This window comes from Oncorhynchus gorbuscha, linkage group LG19 (genome assembly GCF_021184085.1).
Source record: "Oncorhynchus gorbuscha isolate QuinsamMale2020 ecotype Even-year linkage group LG19, OgorEven_v1.0, whole genome shotgun sequence".
Lineage (NCBI taxonomy): Eukaryota > Metazoa > Chordata > Actinopteri > Salmoniformes > Salmonidae > Oncorhynchus > Oncorhynchus gorbuscha.
Genome location: NC_060191.1, coordinates 46510918 through 46532232, shown reverse-complemented (window position 1 = coordinate 46532232; position 21315 = coordinate 46510918). Strand labels below are relative to the sequence as shown.

The following is a 21315-nucleotide window of genomic DNA, read 5'->3' as shown; positions in this document are numbered from 1 at the left end:
CAAAGATGGTGGTAGGGGGAAAAGAACTGTTGATATTTTCTTCTGCCAGATCTATTGTGTTATATTCTCCTACATTCAAGTCACATTTTCACAAACTTCAAAGTGATTACTTTCGAATGGTACCAAGAATATTCATATCCTTGCTTCAGGGCCTGAGCTACAGGCAGGTAGATATCCTTGCTTCAGGGCCTGAGCTACAGGCAGGTAGATTTGGGTATGTCATTTTAGGCGAAAATGGGAAAAAAACAGGGCTATCCCTAAAAGGTTTTAAAGACATGCTGTGCCAGGTGAAAACAAGATGTCACATACTGCAGTCGCACCTAAACAGCTCTTATATGCACACCCAGACTCATGAGTAAGTCACACAAGACAAGCCTGTATCAGCAAAATACTATATAATATAACAATATAACAATGGACAAGTAACAGCATAGTATGTGTAATTAAACAACATAGTAGGTAATTAAATCATTTCCTCCACAAGTACAGGCTTAACTGAAAGACCAACAAAGATGGAATGCAATAAGACATTTTATTAAATAGTTTGGGGATTGGCCTCGTCTTCGAGGGAAGATCCTTGGAGCCAGATGATGTGATGGCAGGTAGCCCTACGCGTGCATAACTACTGGCATCGAACCCCCCCCACTGGGGGAAAGGAGTTCTATTTGTGGACCTTAAGGTTATTATGGCTGGTGGTGGTGGGGAGATGGATGGTGGTCGAAAGCTGTTGCTGAAAAACTGCGAGTGAGAGAACATGGGTAAATTGACATACAAAACATCCCAAGATTTACGCCCATTGGTTGAGAGAGAGGAAGGTAATTATTGCAAGAGAGAGCCAATAGGTTAAACAGCAAGCATGAGGAATGTTCATTAATGTGCTGTGCTTATAGGCTGTAAGGTTAATAGGTGAATGATATTCCACACGTGGCTAGTAGGAAAGAAGAGAAGAAACCAGTCGCGATGCTGATGATGTGTTTGTATTCATTCCCGGTATGCCCGTAGAATAGGAAACAGCAGTGAATGATGTTATGCTAACTGGATGCCTTATAAAGAATAATTCAGTCCAGCCTTCCTGATAGAACTTTCGTAAGCTATATTTGAATTGACTAACTTTAAGCTAAATGTCCAAAATGAAAACAAATAGAGTGAAGAAGGTAGATAGTTTGTGTTCTGTGGGGGAGACCTGTTTGGGTAGCCTACCTGATTGGTTTATTGTTTGTCTGATAGGTGGTAGACCTTCAGCTCTCCTATATTTACCCTCATCTCTTTCCCTAGTCTTAATATCTTCTATCCTATCCACTCCAACCGGAAGACAAAATACCCCCTCTCTCCCTTCCTCCTTCCCCCACCCCTCTCTCTCTAACTACCTTCAGGTCTTAGGTCAGTGTACAGGATGGAGTGTTAGATCAGTAGAGACAGTGTATAGTGCTGTAGATGGAATATTAGATCAGTGGAGACAGTGTAGAGTGCTGTAGATGGAATATTAGATCAGCAGAGACAGTGTAGAGTGCTGTAGATGGAATATTAGATCAGTAGAGACAGTGTATAGTGCTGTAGATGGAATATTAGATCAGTGGAGACAGTGTATAGTGCTGTAGATGGAATATTAGATCAGTAGAGACAGTGTAGAGTGCTGTAGGTGGAATATTAGATCAGCAGAGACAGTGTATAGTGCTGTAGATGGAATATTAGATCAGTAGAGACAGTGTATAGTGCTGTAGATGGAATATTAGATCAGTGGAGACAGTGTAGAGTGCTGTAGATGGAATATTAGATCAGTAGAGACAGTGTAGAGTGCTGTAGGTGGAATATTAGATCAGCAGAGACAGTGTAGAGTGCTGTAGATGGAATATTAGATCAGTAGAGACAGTGTAGAGTGCTGTAGGTGGAATATTAGATCAGTGGAGACAGTGTAGAGTGCTGTAGGTGGAATATTAGATCAGTGGAGACAGTGTAGAGTGCTGTAGATGGAATATTAGATCAGTGGAGACAGTGTAGAGTGCTGTAGATGGAATATTAGATCAGTAGAGACAGTGTAGAGTGCTGTAGGTGGAATATTAGATCAGCAGAGACAGTGTATAGTGCTGTAGATGGAATATTAGATCAGTAGAGACAGTGTATAGTGCTGTAGATGGAATATTAGATCAGCAGAGACAGTGTAGAGTGCTGTAGATGGAATATTAGATCAGTAGAGACAGTGTATAGTGCTGTAGATGGAATATTAGATCAGTGGAGACAGTGTAGAGTGCTGTAGATGGAATATTAGATCAGTAGAGACAGTGTAGAGTGCTGTAGGTGGAATATTAGATCAGCAGAGACAGTGTATAGTGCTGTAGATGGAATATTAGATCAGTAGAGACAGTGTATAGTGCTGTAGATGGAATATTAGATCAGTGGAGACAGTGTAGAGTGCTGTAGATGGAATATTAGATCAGTAGAGACAGTGTAGAGTGCTGTAGGTGGAATATTAGATCAGCAGAGACAGTGTAGAGTGCTGTAGATGGAATATTAGATCAGTAGAGACAGTGTAGAGTGCTGTAGGTGGAATATTAGATCAGTGGAGACAGTGTAGAGTGCTGTAGGTGGAATATTAGATCAGTGGAGACAGTGTAGAGTGCTGTAGGTGGAATATTAGATCAGTAGAGACAGTGTAGAGTGCTGTAGATGGAATATTAGATCAGTGGAGACAGTGTAGAGTGCTGTAGGTGGAATATTAGATCAGTGGAGACAGTGTAGAGTGCTGTAGGTGGAATATTAGATCAGTGGAGACAGTGTAGAGTGCTGTAGATGGAATATTAGATCAGTGGAGACAGTGTAGAGTGCTGTAGGTGGAATATTAGATCAGTGGAGACAGTGTAGAGTGCTGTAGGTGGAATATTAGATCAGTGGAGACAGTGTAGAGTGCTGTAGATGGGGTATTAGATCAGTGGAGACAGTGTAGAGTGCTGTAGGTGGAATATTAGATCAGTGGAGACAGTGTAGAGTCCTGTAGATGGAATATTAGATCAGTGGAGACAGTGTAGAGTGCTGTAGATGGAATATTAGATCAGTGGAGACAGTGTAGAGTGCTGTAGGTGGAATATTAGATCAGTGGAGACAGTGTAGAGTGCTGTAGGTGGAATATTAGATCAGTAGAGACAGTGTAGAGTGCTGTAGGTGGAATATTAGATCAGTGGAGACAGTGTAGAGTGCTGTAGATGGGGTATTAGATCAGTGCAGACAGTGTAGAGTGCTGTAGATGGGGTATTAGATCAGTGCAGACAGTGTAGAGTGCTGTAGATGGAATATTAGATCAGTGGAGACAGTGTAGAGTGCTGTAGATGGGGTATTAGATCAGTGGAGACAGTGTAGAGTGCTGTAGATGGAATATTAGATCAGTGGAGACAGTGTATAGTGCTGTAGATGGGGTATTAGATCAGTGCAGACAGTGTAGAGTGCTGTAGATGGAATATTAGATCAGTGGAGACAGTGTAGAGTGCTGTAGATGGGGTATTAGATCAGTGGAGACAGTGTAGAGTGCTGTAGATGGAATATTAGATCAGTGGAGACAGTGTAGAGTGCTGTAGATGGGGTATTAGATCAGTGGAGACAGTGTAGAGTGCTGTAGATGGAATATTAGATCAGTGGAGACAGTGTAGAGTGCTGTAGATGGAATATTAGATCAGTGGAGACAGTGTAGAGTGCTGTAGATGGAATATTAGATCAGTGGAGACAGTGTAGAGTGCTGTAGATGGGGTATTAGATCAGTGGAGACAGTGTAGAGTGCTGTAGATGGAATATTAGATCAGTGGAGACAGTGTATAGTGCTGTAGATGGGGTATTAGATCAGTGCAGACAGTGTAGAGTGCTGTAGATGGAATATTAGATCAGTGGAGACAGTGTAGAGTGCTGTAGATGGAATATTAGATCAGTGGAGACAGTGTAGAGTGCTGTAGGTGGAATATTAGATCAGTGGAGACAGTGTAGAGTGCTGTAGATGTTTGTTCGGTGACCTGGTTTTAAGTAGACTAGATACAATATGTTAGTGTTTAAAAACGAGCTGGATGCAGCTCAGTGTTGATGGATGGAGCTCAGCGCTGGAGAAGGGAGGCCATTTTGGATGTGTCCAAAGATACAGTAGGGCCTAGATTCAAATCGGACCATGGGAGATCGTGATAGCTATTGACATTTAAAGGTAATTCATTTACAGTTGATTCAGCATATGCAGCTTGTACTGTGAATGCGGTTTTCCAAACGCGGATACGTAGCCTTGAAAAGGTTCATAGCTGAAAGGGGAAATTGGATTGAATCTAGCCCTAGGTCTACTAGCTTTCCTCTGGTAAATCCTGGTCTGTTGGTAAACTTATGAATTGCCTGCATCATCTACTAAAGTCTCTCTAAGCTTATGTTTTGGGTTGTGATGGGGTACAACAGTTGAATTAAACTCATAAGGCATGTATAAATTCTTCCAGAAATACATGGGTGAATACCATACCTTTTCAAGTCCAGAAATTGATGTAGAAATGACAGATGGCCCCTTTAAGCCCCCAAGCCCCCTCTCTCTCTCTCTCTCTCTCCACAGCTCTCCTCCAATATCGAATAAACTACTGGGACCAAAGAAAGAACCATTCCATCTTTCCTGTTCCGTCTGTCTGTCTCTCTCTCTCCTTCCCTTCCCTTCCTTTCTGTCTCTCTTCCCCTTCCTTTCCTTCTCTCTCTGTGATGAGGGGCTGTGGCTGAGGCTGTGGGTGAGGCTGTGGGTGAGGGTCTGTGTCCAGTCTGAAGCTGGGGAAGCTAAAGGTGGTGCGGCGGCAGCTGCTGCAGAGGTAAACTACTAGTGTGTGTGTTGTCTTGTGTAGAAGATTCCATTCTAAATGATAGATGATAAAGTACTATAGTATAAGCTGTCGTTAACAGGTATAATAGTATTGTTATGGAATTATAGTGTGTTGTTCTCAGGTGATAATATATTATTGTAGTATATTCTTGTATATTGCATTATATTGTAGTATATTGTAGTATTATTGTGCTTTTATCTAGGTATGAGCACCAGCCGTTTGTGTCATGTCTGGCTGGTCTATACGGCTGTCAATGGAGACGCTACCAGAGGGCCAAGTCACAGCCCGGGGAGAGCTGCTGCAGCAGGGTAGGCTATACACACACAGAAGCTCGCTCGCTCGCGCACACACACACACACAGAAGCTCGCACGTGCACACGCGCACACGCGCACACGCACACGCACACGCACACACACACACACACACAGACTCAGACACGTGCACAGATAGGGCTCAACCAGTGTCCTCTCATGAAAAAGTGTCCTTGCAGTCTACATGTGGATGTAGCCTACTTTTTTGTTCTGTTGTTGAAATTTGAATTCTAACATCAAAATAGCTAATTTCATAAACTCTTGAATCTGAGAAAATACCTCCTTCCCTGCCTTCCCACTCTTAGAGCGCGCTCCTGTCTGACTTGCATGCTGTGACCACTGTGCGCCAGGCGGGAAATGGAGCAATTCGACTGCTTGTTAGTAAGAGGCAGATGTTAGCAGCAGAACAAACTCAAATCAAGTAACAACTATTTTGTTTTGACAGCTTAGCTAACTAGCTAGCTAGCATATTTACATCATCATCATCTTTTCCCAATGTCAATCATTCTCTCTCTGCTGACATACTGCAGTGTGTTTGTCATTTTACTGAACTATGTCTTTACAGGAAAAATGACACTCTTTCTCCAACTCCCTCGCTCTCACTCTCGCTCTCTCTGACACCCCCCTCTCTCCCTCCATCCCCCTCCCTCTCTCCTTCCCTCCCTCCCTCACCCTTTCCCCCATCTCTCTCTCCTCCAGGTGGAGTGTGGGACCGTGGTATTCCTGGTCCTGACCTTCCACCTCCCTCTCCTCCAGGTGGAGTGTGGGAGCGTGGTATTCCTGGTCCTGACCTTCCACCTCCCTCTCCTCCAGGTGGAGTGTGGGAGTGTGGTTTTCCTGGTCCTGACCTTCCTCCTCTCTCTCCTCCAGGTGGAGTGTGGGAGCGTGGTTTTCCTGGTCCTGACCTTCCTCCTCTCTCTCCTCCAGGTGGAGTGTGGGAGCGTGGTTTTCCTGGTCCTGACCTCCCTTCTCTCTCCTCCAGGTGGAGTGTGGGAGCGTGGTTTTCCTGGTCCTGACCTTCCTCCTCTCTCTCCTCTAGGTGGAGTGTGGGAGCGTGGTTTTCCTGGTCCTGACCTTCCTCTCTCCAGGTGGAGTGTGGGAGCGTGGTTTTCCTGGTCCTGACCTTCCTCCTCTCTCCTCTAGGTGGAGTGTGGGAGCGTGGTTTTCCTGGTCCTGACCTTCCTCCTCTCTCTCCTCTAGGTGGAGTGTGGGAGCGTGGTTTTCCTGGTCCTGACCTTCCTCCTCTCTCTCCTCCAGGTGGAGTGTGGGAGCGTGGTTTTCCTGGTCCTGACCTTCCTCCTCTCTCTCCTCCAGGTGGAGTGTGGGAGCGTGGTTTTCCTGGTCCTGACCTTCCTCCTCTCTCTCCTCCAGGTGGAGTGTGGGAGCGTGGTTTTCCTGGTCCTGACCTTCCTCCTCTCTCTCCTCCAGGTGGAGTGTGGGAGCGTGGTTTTCCTGGTCCTGACCTCCCTTCTCTCTCCTCCAGGTGGAGTGTGGGAGCGTGGTTTTCCTGGTCCTGACCTTCCTCCTCTCTCTCCTCCAGGTGGAGTGTGGGAGCGTGGTTTTCCTGGTCCTGACCTTCCTCCTCTCTCTCCTCTAGGTGGAGTGTGGGAGCGTGGTTTTCCTGGTCCTGACCTTCCTCCTCTCTCTCCTCTAGGTGGAGTGTGGGAGCGTGGTTTTCCTGGTCCTGACCTTCCTCCTCTCTCTCCTCCAGGTGGAGTGTGGGAGCGTGGTTTTCCTGGTCCTGACCTTCCTCCTCTCTCTCCTCCAGGTGGAGTGTGGGAGCGTGGTTTTCATGGTCCTGACCTTCCTCCTCTCTCCTCCAGGTGGAGTGTGGGAGCGTGGTTTTCCTGGTCCTGACCTTCCTCCTCTCTCTCCTCTAGGTGGAGTGTGGGAGCGTGGTTTTCCTGGTCCTGACCTTCCTCCTCTCTCTCCTCTAGGTGGAGTGTGGGAGCGTGGTTTTCCTGGTCCTGACCTTCCTCCTCTCTCTCCTCTAGGTGGAGTGTGGGAGCGTGGTTTTCCTGGTCCTGACCTTCCTCCTCTCTCTCCTCCAGGTGGAGTGTGGGAGCGTGGTTTTCCTGGTCCTGACCTTCCTCCTCTCTCTCCTCCAGGTGGAGTGTGGGAGCGTGGTTTTCCTGGTCCTGACCTTCCTCCTCTCTCTCCTCCAGGTGGAGTGTGGGAGCGTGGTTTTCCTGGTCCTGACCTTCCTCCTCTCTCTCCTCCAGGTGGAGTGTGGGAGCGTGGTTTTCCTGGTCCTGACCTTCCTCCTCTCTCTCCTCTAGGTGGAGTGTGGGAGCGTGGTTTTCCTGGTCCTGACCTTCCTCCTCTCTCTCCTCTAGGTGGAGTGTGGGAGCGTGGTTTTCCTGGTCCTGACCTTCCTCCTCTCTCTCTCTAGGTGGAGTGTGGGAGCGTGGTTTTCCTGGTCCTGACCTTCCTCCTCTCTCTCCTCTAGGTGGAGTGTGGGAGCGTGGTTTTCCTGGTCCTGACCTTCCTCCTCTCTCTCCTCCAGGTGGAGTGTGGGAGCGTGGTTTTCCTGGTCCTGACCTTCCTCCTCTCTCTCCTCCAGGTGGAGTGTGGGAGCGTGGTTTTCCTGGTCCTGACCTTCCTCCTCTCTCTCCTCTAGGTGGAGTGTGGGAGCGTGGTTTTCCTGGTCCTGACCTTCCTCCTCTCTCTCCTCTAGGTGGAGTGTGGGAGCGTGGTTTTCCTGGTCCTGACCTTCCTCCTCTCTCTCCTCCAGGTGGAGTGTGGGAGCGTGGTTTTCCTGGTCCTGACCTTCCTCCTCTCTCTCCTCCAGGTGGAGTGTGGGAGCGTGGTTTTCCTGGTCCTGACCTTCCTCCTCTCTCTCCTCCAGGTGGAGTGTGGGAGCGTGGTTTTCCTGGTCCTGACCTTCCTCCTCTCTCTCCTCTAGGTGGAGTGTGGGAGGTGGAGGTCCTGACCTGGTGGAGTGTGGGAGCGTGGTTTTCCTGGTCCTGACCTTCCTCCTCTCTCTCCTCTAGGTGGAGTGTGGGAGCGTGGTTTTCCTGGTCCTGACCTTCCTCCTCTCTCTCCTCCAGGTGGAGTGTGGGAGCGTGGTTTTCCTGGTCCTGACCTTCCTCCTCTCTCTCCTCCAGGTGGAGTGTGGGAGCGTGGTTTTCCTGGTCCTGACCTTCCTCCTCTCTCTCCTCCAGGTGGAGTGTGGGAGCGTGGTTTTCCTGGTCCTGACCTTCCTCCTCTCCTCTCTGTTCCTCTACTTCTGGAGCCAGGCTCACAATGATTACAATGACTTTGACTGGTGGGTCACACACACATACATACATGCGCACGACACACACACACACACACACACACACACACACACACACACACACACACACACACACACACACACACACACACACACACACACACACACACACACACACACACACACACACACACACACACACACACACACACACACACACACACACACACACACACACACACTGTTCTAAACTCAGCAAAAAAAGAAACGTCCCCTCTCACTGTCAACTGTGTTTATTTTCAGCAAACCTAACATGTGTAAAAATGTATATGAATATAACAAGATTAAACAACTGAGGCATAAACTGAACACGTTTCACAGACATGTGACCATCCTTTGACTCTCTATGTCCCCTATCTTCCAGGCCGGCTCGGTCCTCCCCTCCCGCTCCGTGGCTTGACGACTCAATGCGAGCTCACAGAACAGGGCTCCGGAAGGCCGAGCGGAAATGGAGGAAAACTCGCCTCCCTGCGGACCTGGCATCCTTTCACTCCCTCCTCTCTACATTTTCCTCCTCTGTCTCTGCTGCTAAAGCCACTTTCTACCACTCTAAATTCCAAGCATCTGCCTCTAACCCTAGGAAGCTCTTTGCCACATTCTCCTCCCTCCTGAATCCTCCTCCCCCTCCCCCCCCCTCCTCCCTCTCTGCAGATGACTTCGTCAACCATTTTGAAAAGAAGATCGACGACATCCGATCCTCGTTTGCTAAGTCAAACAACACCGCTGGTTCTGCTCACACTGCCCTACCCTGTGCTCTGACCTCTTTCTCCCTCTCTCTCCAGATGAAATCTCGCGTCTTGTGACGGCCGGCCGCCCAACAACCTGCCCGCTCGACCCTATCCCCTCCTCTCTTCTCCAGACCATTTCCGGAGACCTTCTCCCTTACCTCACCTCGCTCATCAACTTATCCCTGACCGCTGGCTACGTCCCTTCCGTCTTCAAGAGAGCGAGAGTTGCACCCCTTCTGAAAAAACCTACACTCGATCCCTCCGATGTCAACAACTACAGACCAGTATCCCTTCTTTCTTTTCTCTCCAAAACTCTTGAACGTGCCGTCCTTGGTCAGCTCTCCCGCTATCTCTCTCAGAATGACCTTCTTGATCCAAATCAGTCAGGTTTCAAGACTAGTCATTCAACTGAGACTGCTCTTCTCTGTATCACGGAGGCGCTCCACACCGCTAAAGCTAACTCTCTCTCCTCTGCTCTCATCCTTCTAGACCTATCGGCTGCCTTCGATACTGTGAACCATCAGATCCTCCTCTCCACCCTCTCCGAGTTGGGCATCTCCGGCGCGGCCCACGCTTGGATTGCGTCCTACCTGACAGGTCGCTCCTACCAGGTGGTGTGGCGAGAATCTGTCTCCTCACCACGCGCTCTCACCACTGGTGTCCCCCAGGGCTCTGTTCTAGGCCCTCTCCTATTCTCGCTATACACCAAGTCACTTGGCTCTGTCATAACCTCACATGGTCTCTCCTATCATTGCTATGCAGACGACACACAATTAATCTTCTCCTTTCCCCCTTCTGATGACCAGGTGGCGAATCGCATCTCTGCATGTCTGGCAGACATATCAGTGTGGATGACGGATCACCACCTCAAGCTGAACTTCGGCAAGACGGAGCTGCTCTTCCTCCCGGGGAAGGACTGCCCGTTCCATGATCTCGCCATCACGGTTGACAACTCCATTGTGTCCTCCTCCCAGAGCGCTAAGAACCTTGGCGTGATCCTGGACAACAAACTGTCGTTCTCAACTAACATCAAGGCGGTGGCCCGTTCCTGTAGGTTCATGCTCTACAACATCCGCAGAGTACGACCCTGCCTCACACAGGAAGCGGCGCAGGTCCTAATCCAGGCACTTGTCATCTCCCGTCTGGATTACTGCAACTCGCTGTTGGCTGGGCTCCCTGCCTGTGCCATTAAACCCCTACAACTCATCCAGAACGCCGCAGCCCGTCTAGTGTTCAACCTTCCCAAGTTCTCTCACGTCACCCCGCTCCTCCGCTCTCTCCACTGGCTTCCAGTTGAAGCTCGCATCCGCTACAAGACCATGGTGCTTGCCTACGGAGCTGTGAGGGGAACGGCACCTCAGTACCTCCAGGCTCTGATCAGGCCCTACACCCAAATAAGGGCACTGCGTTCATCCACCTCTGGCCTGCTCGCCTCCCTACCACTGAGGAAGTACAGTTCCCGCTCAGCTCAGTCAAAACTGTTCGCTGCTCTGGCTCCCCAATGGTGGAACAAACTCCCTCACGACGCCAGGACAGCGGAGTCAATCACCACCTTCTGGAGACACTTGAAACCCCACCTCTTTAAGGAATACCTAGGATAGGATAAAGTAATCCTTCTCACCCCCCCTCCTCCCCTTAAAATATTTAGATGCACTATTGTAAAGTGGTTGTTCCACTGGATGTCATAAGGTGAATGCACCAATTTGTAAGTCGCTCTGGATAAGAGCGTCTGCTAAATGACTTAAATGTAAATGTAATGTGACCAACCGAAATGGAATAAATGTGTCCCTGAACAAAGGGGGGGCTCAAAATCAAAAGTAACAAGTCAGTATCTGGTGTGGCCACCAGCTGCATTAAGTACTGCAGTGCATCTCCTCCTCATTGACTGCACCAGATTTGCCAGTTCTTGCTGTGAGATGTTACCTCACTCTTCCACCAAGGCACCTGCAAGTTCCCGGACATTTCTGGGGGGAATGGCTCTAGCCCTCACCCTCCGATGCAACAGGTCCCAGACGTGCTCAATGGGATTGAGATCCGAGCTCTTCGCTGGCCATAGCAGAACACTGACATTCCTGTCTTGCAGGAAATCACGCACAGAATGAGCAGTATGGCTGGAGGCATAGTCATGCTGGAAGGTCATGCCAGGAGGAGCCTGCAGGAAGGGTACCACATGAGGGAGGAGGATGTCTTCCCTGTATCGCACAGTGTTGAGATTGCCAGCAACAACAACAAGATTAGTTTGATGATGCTGTGACACACCGCCCCAGACCATGACGGATCCTCCACCTTCAAATTGATCCCACTCCAGAGTACAGGCCTCGGTGTAACGCTCATTCCTTCAACAATAAACGCAAATCCGACCATCACCCCTAGTGAGACAAAACCACGACTCGTCAGTGAAGAGCACTTTTTGCCAGTCCTGTCTGGTCCAGCGACAGTGGGTTTTTGCCCATTGGCAACGTTGTTGCTGGTGATGTCTGGTGAGGACCTGGCTTACAGCAGGCCTACAATCCCTCAGTCCAGCCTCTCTCAGCCTATTGTGGACAGTGTGAGCACTGATGGAGGGATTGTGCATTCCTGGTGTAACTCTGGCAGTTGTTGCCATCCTGTACCTGTCCTACAGGTGTGATGTTCGGATGTACTGATCCTGTGCAGGTGTTGTTACACGTGGTCTGCCACTGCGAGGACGATCAGGCGTCTCACAGTACGGACATTGCAATTTATTTCCCTGCCCACATCTGCAGTCCTCATGCCTCCTTGCAGCATGCCTAAGGCACATTCACGCAGATGAGCAGGGACCCTGGAAATCTTTCTTTTAGTGTTTTTCAGAGTCAGTAGAAAGGCATCTTTAGTGTCCTAAATTTTCATAACCGTGACCTTAATTGCCTACCATCTGTAAGCTGTTATTTAGTGTCTTAACGGCCGTTCCACAGGTGCATGTTCGTTAATTGTTTATCGTTCATTGAACAAGCATGGGAAACATCTGGGAAGTTATTTGGATTGAGTTTATATGTTTGCATTGCAGGTTTAAATTTGAGACTCTGGGATTCTGGTTCCCCTGGTCTCTGGTGCTGCTGGTTGTTGCTGCTGCTCTGTTCACTTACATCTCTCTGCTGCTGGTGAGAACTAGTACTACTACTATAAATACTGCTATACTTATACTACTGATATTACTGTACTATTACTACTACTATACTACTACTGCTGCTCATTTAACCTACATCTCTCTGCTACTGGTGAGAACTAGTAATACTACTATACTTATATTACTACTATTACTATAATATTATTACTACTATACTATTGCTGTTGCTAGTGACAACTATAGTACTACTGATGCTGTCTTCAGTACTACTACATTACTATACAACTGTACTTCTGCTGCTCTCTTCACTGCTACTACATTACTATACAACAGTACTACTGCTACTCTCTTCAATACTACTACATTACTATACAACAGTACTACTGCTACTCTCTTCAATACTACTACATTACTATACAACAGTACTACTGCTACTGTCTTCACTGCTACTACATTACTATACAACAGTACTACTGCTACTCTCTTCAATACTACTACATTACTATACAACAGTACTACTCCTACTCTCTTCACTGCTACTACATTACTATACAACAGTACTACTGCTACTCTCTTCAATACTACTACATTACTATACAACAGTACTACTCCTACTCTCTTCACTGCTACTACATTACTATACAACAGTACTACTGCTACTCTCTTCAATACTACTACATTACTATACAACAGTACTATTCCTACTCTCTTCACTGCTACTACATTACTATACAACAGTACTACTGCTACTCTCTTCAATACTACTACATTACTATACAACTGTACTACTCCTGCTCTCTTCAGTACTACTACATTACTATAAACCTGTACTACTCCTGCTCTCTTCAGTACTACTACATTACTATACAACAGTACTACTGCTACTCTCTTCAATACTACTACATTACTATACAACTGTACTACTCCTGCTCTCTTCACTGCTACTACATTACTATACAACAGTACTACCCCCTCTCTCTTCAGTACTACTACATTACTATACAACAGTACTACTGCTGCTCTGTTAATCTACGTCTCTCTGTTGTTGTCTTGCAGGTACTAGCAGTGTGTTTACTGTCTGAGGGACAAAGGTTGTACCTTCACTGGAGTCACAAGGTATCTCCTATCATCCATGTAGTACAGCACACATTCAACCTCTGTGAAGCAGCACAGACAGATCAGGATGACCCACGTTGATTAGTCCTTTGTTATTTTTCTGTGTTAGATGGGGATCGTGGTGACCATGGCGTTCTCTGTCAGTGCCACGGCCATTCTCTCTGAGGTGTGGAGTAAAGAGTGGAAGACCCTTCTCCTCTCCCTGCAGGTTGGCCAGTCTAGCTGTCTCAGACCAATCACATCAAGCAACCCAAAGCAACAATGTGAAATGTGTATGTTCAGTTGTCTGCATTGTGATATGAACCTTTCTCTCCCTCCCTTTCTCTATCCCCCTCCTGATTGGCTAGGTCACAGCCCCCTTTCTTCAGGTAGGCGGGGTTTTATTGATGACTCTCCTGTCCTGGCCAATTGGGCTGCACTGTTTTCGTATGAACAAGAGAGGTAAGTGCTCCGATTGGCTGCTGTAAAATAAGTCCAGGTTCTGGTCGTGTTTCAAAGCCTGGACCGGTATTGTACGTATCAGCTAATCACATCTACATGTACAGTATGTTATAGCAACCTAGTGCCCAACTGCACGGTCAATGATGTGGCATGCAACCATTGATTGATGTATGCAACGTCTGAGCAGAGGAAGGCAACCTCTGACTGAGAGGGAACTTTTCAGAGTTATAAAAGCCTGCATAGACACTGTCTCTTTGTCCTTCCACCTCTCGCTCTCTCTTGTTTCTCTGTCATCTCCATGGTCACTGTTCTGAGTCGTCGTGGTGACGTGAAGCTGTAGGTGCACTAGCTGACTCATGTCTGGCCTCTTTGTGGAGGATAATGACACACACACACACCTAGAGCCCTGTCAGGTGTACAGTAGTCTGATTAAAGGGGTAATCTGCAGTTCACACAATAACAAAGCACTCACCCGCCACCTATTTTGGTAAACTTCTAAAGGATGGGACTGGAGAAATGTAACCTCTCTAATTACCTTCATACACCAAGCGTTTATAAATTCATGAGGCATTTATAAATTCTTCAAGCAATCAATGGGAAAAAAATGTATGGATCTAGAAATCACAGATTTCCCCTTTAAGCTCTGATTTCATCATTAAGACTTGTATAACTCTAGAATTAGAACACTGGACCTGCTAGACTTGTTCCAGTATGAGGTTGTTTTGAGGTTGTTTTGAAATTCTCTCTCTCTCTCTCTCTCTCTCTCTCTCTCTCTCTCTCTCTCTCTCTCTCTCTCTCTCTCTCTCTCTCTCTCTCTCTCTCTCTCTCTCTCTCTCTCTCTCTCTCTCTCTCTCTCTCTCTCTCTCTCTCTCTCTCTCTCTCTCTCTCTCTCTCTCTCTCTCTCTCTCTCTCTCTCTCTCTCTCTCTCTCAAAAGGGCATCAAGTGTGTCTGTTGGGTGTGTACCTGGGTGTATTGTTCAGTCTGTACCTGGTTCCTCTGGCCATGTATTCTCCCTGCATCAGAGAAGCTGGAACCCTGGGGCCAAAACCAACACTCCTCGGACACAGAGGAGCTCCCATGGTAGGACCAACCTATCATACATCTATCATCACAGCTTCATACTACTCAATGATTCAGTAGCACCCAGAGCAGCTATCATACATTATCAATATTATCCCTATATATCAGTAGTACCACTTGCAGTAAACAGTAAGATGACACAGAGAAGCTCCCACGGTACAACCATGGCACAACATGATTATCAACATGATCCCTATCTATCAATAACTTCATTATAAATATTATATCTATCAATAACATCATTATCACTAGTATAACTATCTATCAATAACTTTAATATCAATATTATCACGATCTTTCAATAACATCATTATCAATATTATAATTATATATCAATAACATCACTATCTATCAATACTATGACATACAATATACAGGTAAATCCAGTCACATAACTTTTAACACAGAGGCTCTGGCCTCATGTTACGTTAGAGAGTCAGTTAGAGAGTTCCTGATTAAAATAAAGTCTGACACTGGAAAATGTACTTGGCACTGTGTTGTTGATGCCTTTGTGTGTGTGTGTGTGTGTGTGTGTTTTGTTCTCGTGCATGTCTGACCTCTAACAGCTTGCCCCAGAGAATACTCTAATGTCTTTTGAGAGCGCAGTGGAGGCTGGAGTGGACGGGTTTGAGACTGACGTCACTATAAGGTACACACCACACTGTCAGTCTGTCTGTCTTGTCTGTCTTGGATTGTTTGTCCGTCTATCTTGTCTTGTCTGTCTGTCCCTTTCTGATCCCTGTAATAGCCATGTGTCCTGGCTAGCCTTGACCCCTGTCCTGCCCTGTCCTGGCTAGCCTTGTAATAATCCTAGAGATCAGACGTTAGCGTTAGCATCCTTCCACTCCTCCCAGTTAATGTGATTGCATCCTAGCTAATCCAGTTAGCGGTTAATACTCCTGTCCAGGCCTGCTAGCCTGGCGCTGGCTGTTCTCTATGTGGCTTTTAGCATTAGCATGTAGCATGCAGCCCTGGGTTCAAGTACTATTTATAATAATATCAGATACTTTAGCTGGGCTTGAGAGAAAGAGAAGGGGCCAGGGTGTAATGGAGTTTGCCTGGTCTAATGGAACCAATAGAATAGTTGCAAAACTGCAAACTTGGCCCATCAGGCACAAATAGTATTTGAACCCAGGGCTGGTAGCAGGACTATAGCTAGCAGACCTAGGGTAGCTTCACCTGAGACCTGCCATATGTTTGTCTTGACCATGTGAACGCCAGGACAATAATCTCCCCCCTCTCTCCCCTCTCCTCCCTCTCTCCTAGTGCTGATGGCGTTCCGTTTGTGATGCATGACCTCACCCTGCAGAGGACCACTAACGTAGAGGAGGTGTTTCCTAACAGAACACACACACCTGCTGCCCTGTTCACCTGGTCTGATGTACAGCAGCTCAACGCTGGGGCCTGGTTCCTCTCTGTAAGGACACACACACAGTAGCTGACTTTAGCACCATGGGTTAGTTAGTAACTGTATTAAAGACCTCTTTTAACCATCACCCTCTCTCTCTCCACCCCCTTCCAAGTGGGATCCGTTTGGCACGGTGTTCTCTCTGTCACCAGAGCAGCGAGAGTTAGCTGCCAATCAGATGGTACCCTCCCTGGATGAAGTTCTGGACGTAGCGAATCGGGCGGGCAGGACAGTGCTGTTTGACCTGAGACAACCTCCTCCTGGACACCCTTACAGAGACAACTACCTCAACATCACCCTGGACCTCATACACACACACATCAACTCCAGCCAGGCACGTGTGTGGATGGGGGGGTCACCGTGGTAGTTCCTACCTTTGACTCAAAGGACCATGTTAGAAAGGCCTGCTACCATTCAATGGTGTCTCCCTGCTCTTATAAGGTGCAGCCTTTTTTAATAGTGTGTGTGTATGTGTATGTGTGTATGTGTGTATGTGTATGTGTATGTGTATGTGTATGTGTGTATGTGTATGTGTGTATGTGTGTATGTGTATGTGTGTGTAGGTGCTGTGGCTGCCATCAGATCAGAGATGGGAGATACAGCAGGTGGATCCAGAGCTGCAACAGACAGCCGGACAGACTGCCTCTATTCAGGAACTACAGGACAACCACATCACTACCCTCAACCTGCATTACAGCACCATGTCTCTGCAACACGTCAGGTACACACCGACACACACATGATGTACTAGAAAATCTCTCTCTGCTCACACACTATGTATGTATGTGGGTTTTGTGTTTCAGTAAGTACAGGTCGGTGAACATCAGTGTGAACCTGTATGTAGTGAACCAGCCGTGGCTCTACTCTCTGGCCTGGTGCAGTGGAGCATCCTCTGTTACCACCAACAACATGCTGCTGAGAGATATACACACACCGCTGCTCCTTGTGGTGAGACACACACACACACTGCTGCTCCTTGTGGTGAGACACACACACCCTGCTGCTCCTTGTGGTGAGACACACACACACACACCCCGCTGCTCCTTGTGGTGAGACTCACACACACACCGCTGCTCCTTGTGGTGAGACACACACACACACCGCTGCTCCTTGTGGTGAGACTCACACACACACCGCTGCTCCTTGTGGTGAGACTCACACACACACTGCTGCTCCTTGTGGTGAGACTCACACACACACCGCTGCTCCTTGTGGTGAGACTCACACACACACCGCTGCTCCTTGTGGTGAGACACACACACACACCGCTGCTCCTTGTGGTGAGACTCACACACACACCGCTGCTCCTTGTGGTGAGACACACACACACCGCTGCTCCTTGTGGTGAGACACACACACACACCGCTGCTCCTTGTGGTGAGACACACACACACACCGCTGCTCCTTGTGGTGAGACTCACACACACACCGCTGCTCCTTGTGGTGAGACACACACACACACCGCTGCTCCTTGTGGTGAGACTCACACACACACCGCTGCTCCTTGTGGTGAGACTCACACACACACCTCTGCTCCTTGTGGTGAGACTCACACACACACCTCTGCTCCTTGTGGTGAGACTCACACACACACCTCTGCTCCTTGTGGTGAGACACACACACACTGCTGCTCCTTGTGGTGAGACTCACACACACACCGCTGCTACTTGTGGTGAGACTCACACACACACCGCTGCTACTTGTGGTGAGACTCACACACACACCGCTGCTACTTGTGGTGAGACTCACACACACACCGCTGCTCCTTGTTGTGAGACTCACACACACACACCGCTGCTCCTTGTGGTGAGACTCACACACATATCGCTTCTCCATATGGTGATAAACACAAACACACACTAATGTCTTCACGTGTTTCCCTACAGACTCCAGAGCAGTATAGTGTGATATGGATTCTGACTGACCTGGTCTCTGCTGTTCTTATCGTCTGTGTCTTCATATTCCACTGGTGAGTTCACACATTTCTGCATACATTTCAAAAGTGTGTGACTGAGGCGATTACAAAATATAATGGGTTAGTTAGATAAAGGTATGTCTGTAAGGTGAAAGTGTGTGTGTGTCTCTCCCTGTCCCACAGGTGGCGTGAGCGAGGCCTACAATTCTGGTCAGGCAGTCGACAGACACACGAGACCGGGCCTTATAGCAAGTTCAGGACTGGTAAGAACAACAACAATGTCATACTGTACATCACTATGGCCCTCTCCCACTGGACGAATCTTCTACTTGTGTGGAACACACAGGCGCACCAACATTTTAATCTCTTGCATAAACTGTACAGTCTATGAGCTGGAATAGCTGGTAGTTTCTTACATTCAATTCAAATTCTGAAAGTATCTCTGCTCAATGCCAGTGGTGTTCTCACCCTCTAGTTTATTGGACTCATAATATTAAAAAGCCTGTTTCATCAGAGGCAGTATATTAGTGCATTTTTAACGCAGTGTACATCCGTGCACTTCAGGGATGATTTGAGCTTTTACTCGGAATACTGGTGAACCATCCATTATTCTGTGTTCCGTCTGTGCCTCAGATCCTGTGGAGTCAGGGTGGGGTCGATGGAATCCCTTCCACTCAGAGTCTCCTACTAGAGCCCTCATCTCTCTCCCTCTGGACCTCAACCCATGAACTCAACTCATGAACCAATGAACCTCCCATGAACCTCCCATGAACCATTCCCAAACCCAAAATCTTTGGACTTCAATCCACACATGAACCCTGCACCAACCCCTCACCTGAACTCCAACTACCACACCCCTGACCTCTAACCCTTAACCTTTGCACAGCAGAGCTCAGCGACGTCTGGTCCATCTCCAGTGGGAATGTCCGAACGGAACTACGGACCCCCAGTACCCTCCACACCATCACAGAGGAGTAACACACATGCACACAGACACTCACCCAGTCACGCACACACAAAGTGTGACCGCACAAGAATGAGCATAGGGAAATGGGAAGGAAAACAAGAGAAGAGGATGAACTGAATGTGTAAAAAGAGAAAGAGGATGATGTAATGTGAAAGATAAGCCAGTATTTTGATAATCCTGATTAAGACTGTTGTTCCTTTGTCCTCACTTGACCAGCTCATTCACACCCCCTCTGGTGACCACTGGAACTGCAGAACTGAATTGCTGAAATATGAAATCTACACTGAACAAAAAATATAAACGCAACATGTAAAGAGTTATGGCCATATTTCATGAGCTGAAATAAAAAAATCACTGAAATGTTCTATATGCACAAAAAGCTTATTTCATCCCTGTTAGTGAGCATTTCCTCACTTACCAAGATAATCCATCCACCTGACAGGTGTGGCATGTCAAAAAGCTGATTTAACAGCTTCTTGAGGTGCACCTTGTGCTGCGGACAATAAAAGGCCACTTTAAAATGTGCAGTTTTGTCACACAAGACAATGCCACATATGTCTCAAGTGTTGAGGGAGCGTGCAATTGGCATGCTGACTGCAGGAATGTTCACCAGAAAATTGAATGTACATTTGTCTATCATAAACGCACGTGGTCTGCGGCCTCACAACCACAGACCACATGAAACCACGTCAGCCCAGGATCTCCACATCTGGCTTCTTCACCGGCGAGATCATCTGAGATGGGTTTGGAGTGAGGGGTGGTGAGCAGTATTTGTCTGTAATAACTCATTCTGATTGACTGGGCCTGGCTACCAAGTGGGTGGGCCTATGCCATCCAAGGCCCACCCATGGTTGCACCCCTGCACAGTCATATGAAATCCATAAATTAGGCCAAAATTCATTTATTTCACTTGAATGATTTCCTTATATGAACTGTAACTCAGTAAAATCTTTGAAATTGTTGCATGTTGCGTTTATATTTTTGTTCAGTATGTTGTTTTTATTCTCATAACTGTTAAGACATCAGCTGCATTAGAGGAATGTATTAAATGTATTAAATAGGGTCTATATTTTCTGTGTGAGTGGATGCAGGTGAACACTGACTGTACTGTGGTTTTAGTTTGATAAGGTTTTAATGATCAGGAGTTGCTATGTATATTTGAATGTATGACCAAGCAATAGCCTAGGGTTTTAGCATGGCAGTGAATACAGCATCTGCTTCTGCTAACACACATATCCATCTATCATGAGATCTACTCCTAAATCTTAATTGTTTATTTTGAGGTTGTAGAAGCTGTGTATGACTTTCAGGTGTTGTGTGGAAAGTTGCTGGTTTCAGGTGTTAGTCTGTGGGTTGGTAATGGCTCTGTGGAAAATGTTGAGCAGGAGACAAGAGATCTCCGTGCCATAGGAGACACAATGTCCACAGGCCAGGTTGGTTGGTAATGGCTCTGTGGACAATGTTGAGCAGGAGACAGGAGATCTACGTGCCATAGGAGACACAATGTCCACAAGCCACTGGCCAGCCATACAGAGGAGAAGAGAGAGATTTTATGGGCTTCTACAAAACTTTTGTTTTTATCTGAATCATTCTAGAACTCTCCAAGAGATTCTGGAACCCTCCCAAGACATTCTAGAACTATCCCAGGGCATTCTAGAACTGTCCCAATACATTCTCACAAGCCATTCTAAAACTCTCCATGACAGAAAATACATGTTGACAATCTGTATGTTCACAGTAAGCCAACTAACAACAGAGCAGTTGATATCCTGATGACCAGAAAGTAAAATAATGATCTTCTGCCATTGGTGGAAGTGCACTCCGCCTTGCTTGCATTAGAGACCGCTAGGCTATACAAATACCATGCTATCAGGAATCGAAACCTATATTTGGTCCCAACAATGATTCAAAGGTATCAAACACTCTGAATGTAATTGTTGTTAAATAGCAAAAGGGTACATAGTATTTCTGGTTGTTTTCTGTATAACAGGACAACCGTTTTGTTTTCATGTATATGAGCCTTCTCTATGTTATGTTACTATTTTCTGACTGTAAATGGTAATACCTGATATTAAAAATCTTTAAAGGATTGAGTTGGTTGTATTCATTGATTAACCCATTTGATTCCATGTCCACAGTATAACGCTACTTCTGTTACTCCAGTT

At 47.0% G+C, this 21315-nt stretch overlaps 1 protein-coding gene across 1 annotated transcript; it reads left to right on the top strand.

The window, feature by feature from the left end:
- The first annotated feature begins 335 nt into the window (after positions 1–335).
- Positions 336–21240, top strand: LOC124004913 (glycerophosphodiester phosphodiesterase domain-containing protein 5-like). Its single transcript, XM_046313729.1, has 17 exons — positions 336–355; positions 4758–4805; positions 5020–5125; positions 8294–8397; positions 12163–12256; positions 13279–13338; positions 13448–13546; positions 13686–13779; positions 14715–14860; positions 15427–15509; positions 16127–16277; positions 16384–16602; positions 16832–16989; positions 17072–17216; positions 18155–18237; positions 18367–18446; positions 18817–21240. Exons 1-17 carry the CDS (start codon positions 336–338, stop codon positions 18909–18911), a joined length of 1785 nt encoding a protein of 594 aa, XP_046169685.1. The 3' UTR covers positions 18912–21240.
- Positions 21241–21315: the final 75 nt, after the last annotated feature.

Coding starts and splice junctions, on each gene's coding strand:
- LOC124004913 (XM_046313729.1), top strand. CDS start 336: ATGCACACCCAGACTCATGA. Junction 12,257..13,278: donor CTTACATCTCTCTGCTGCTG/GTGAGAACTAGT, acceptor GTTGTCTTGCAG/GTACTAGCAGTGTGTTTACT. Junction 16,990..17,071: donor ATGTCTCTGCAACACGTCAG/GTACACACCGAC, acceptor TTTGTGTTTCAG/TAAGTACAGGTCGGTGAACA.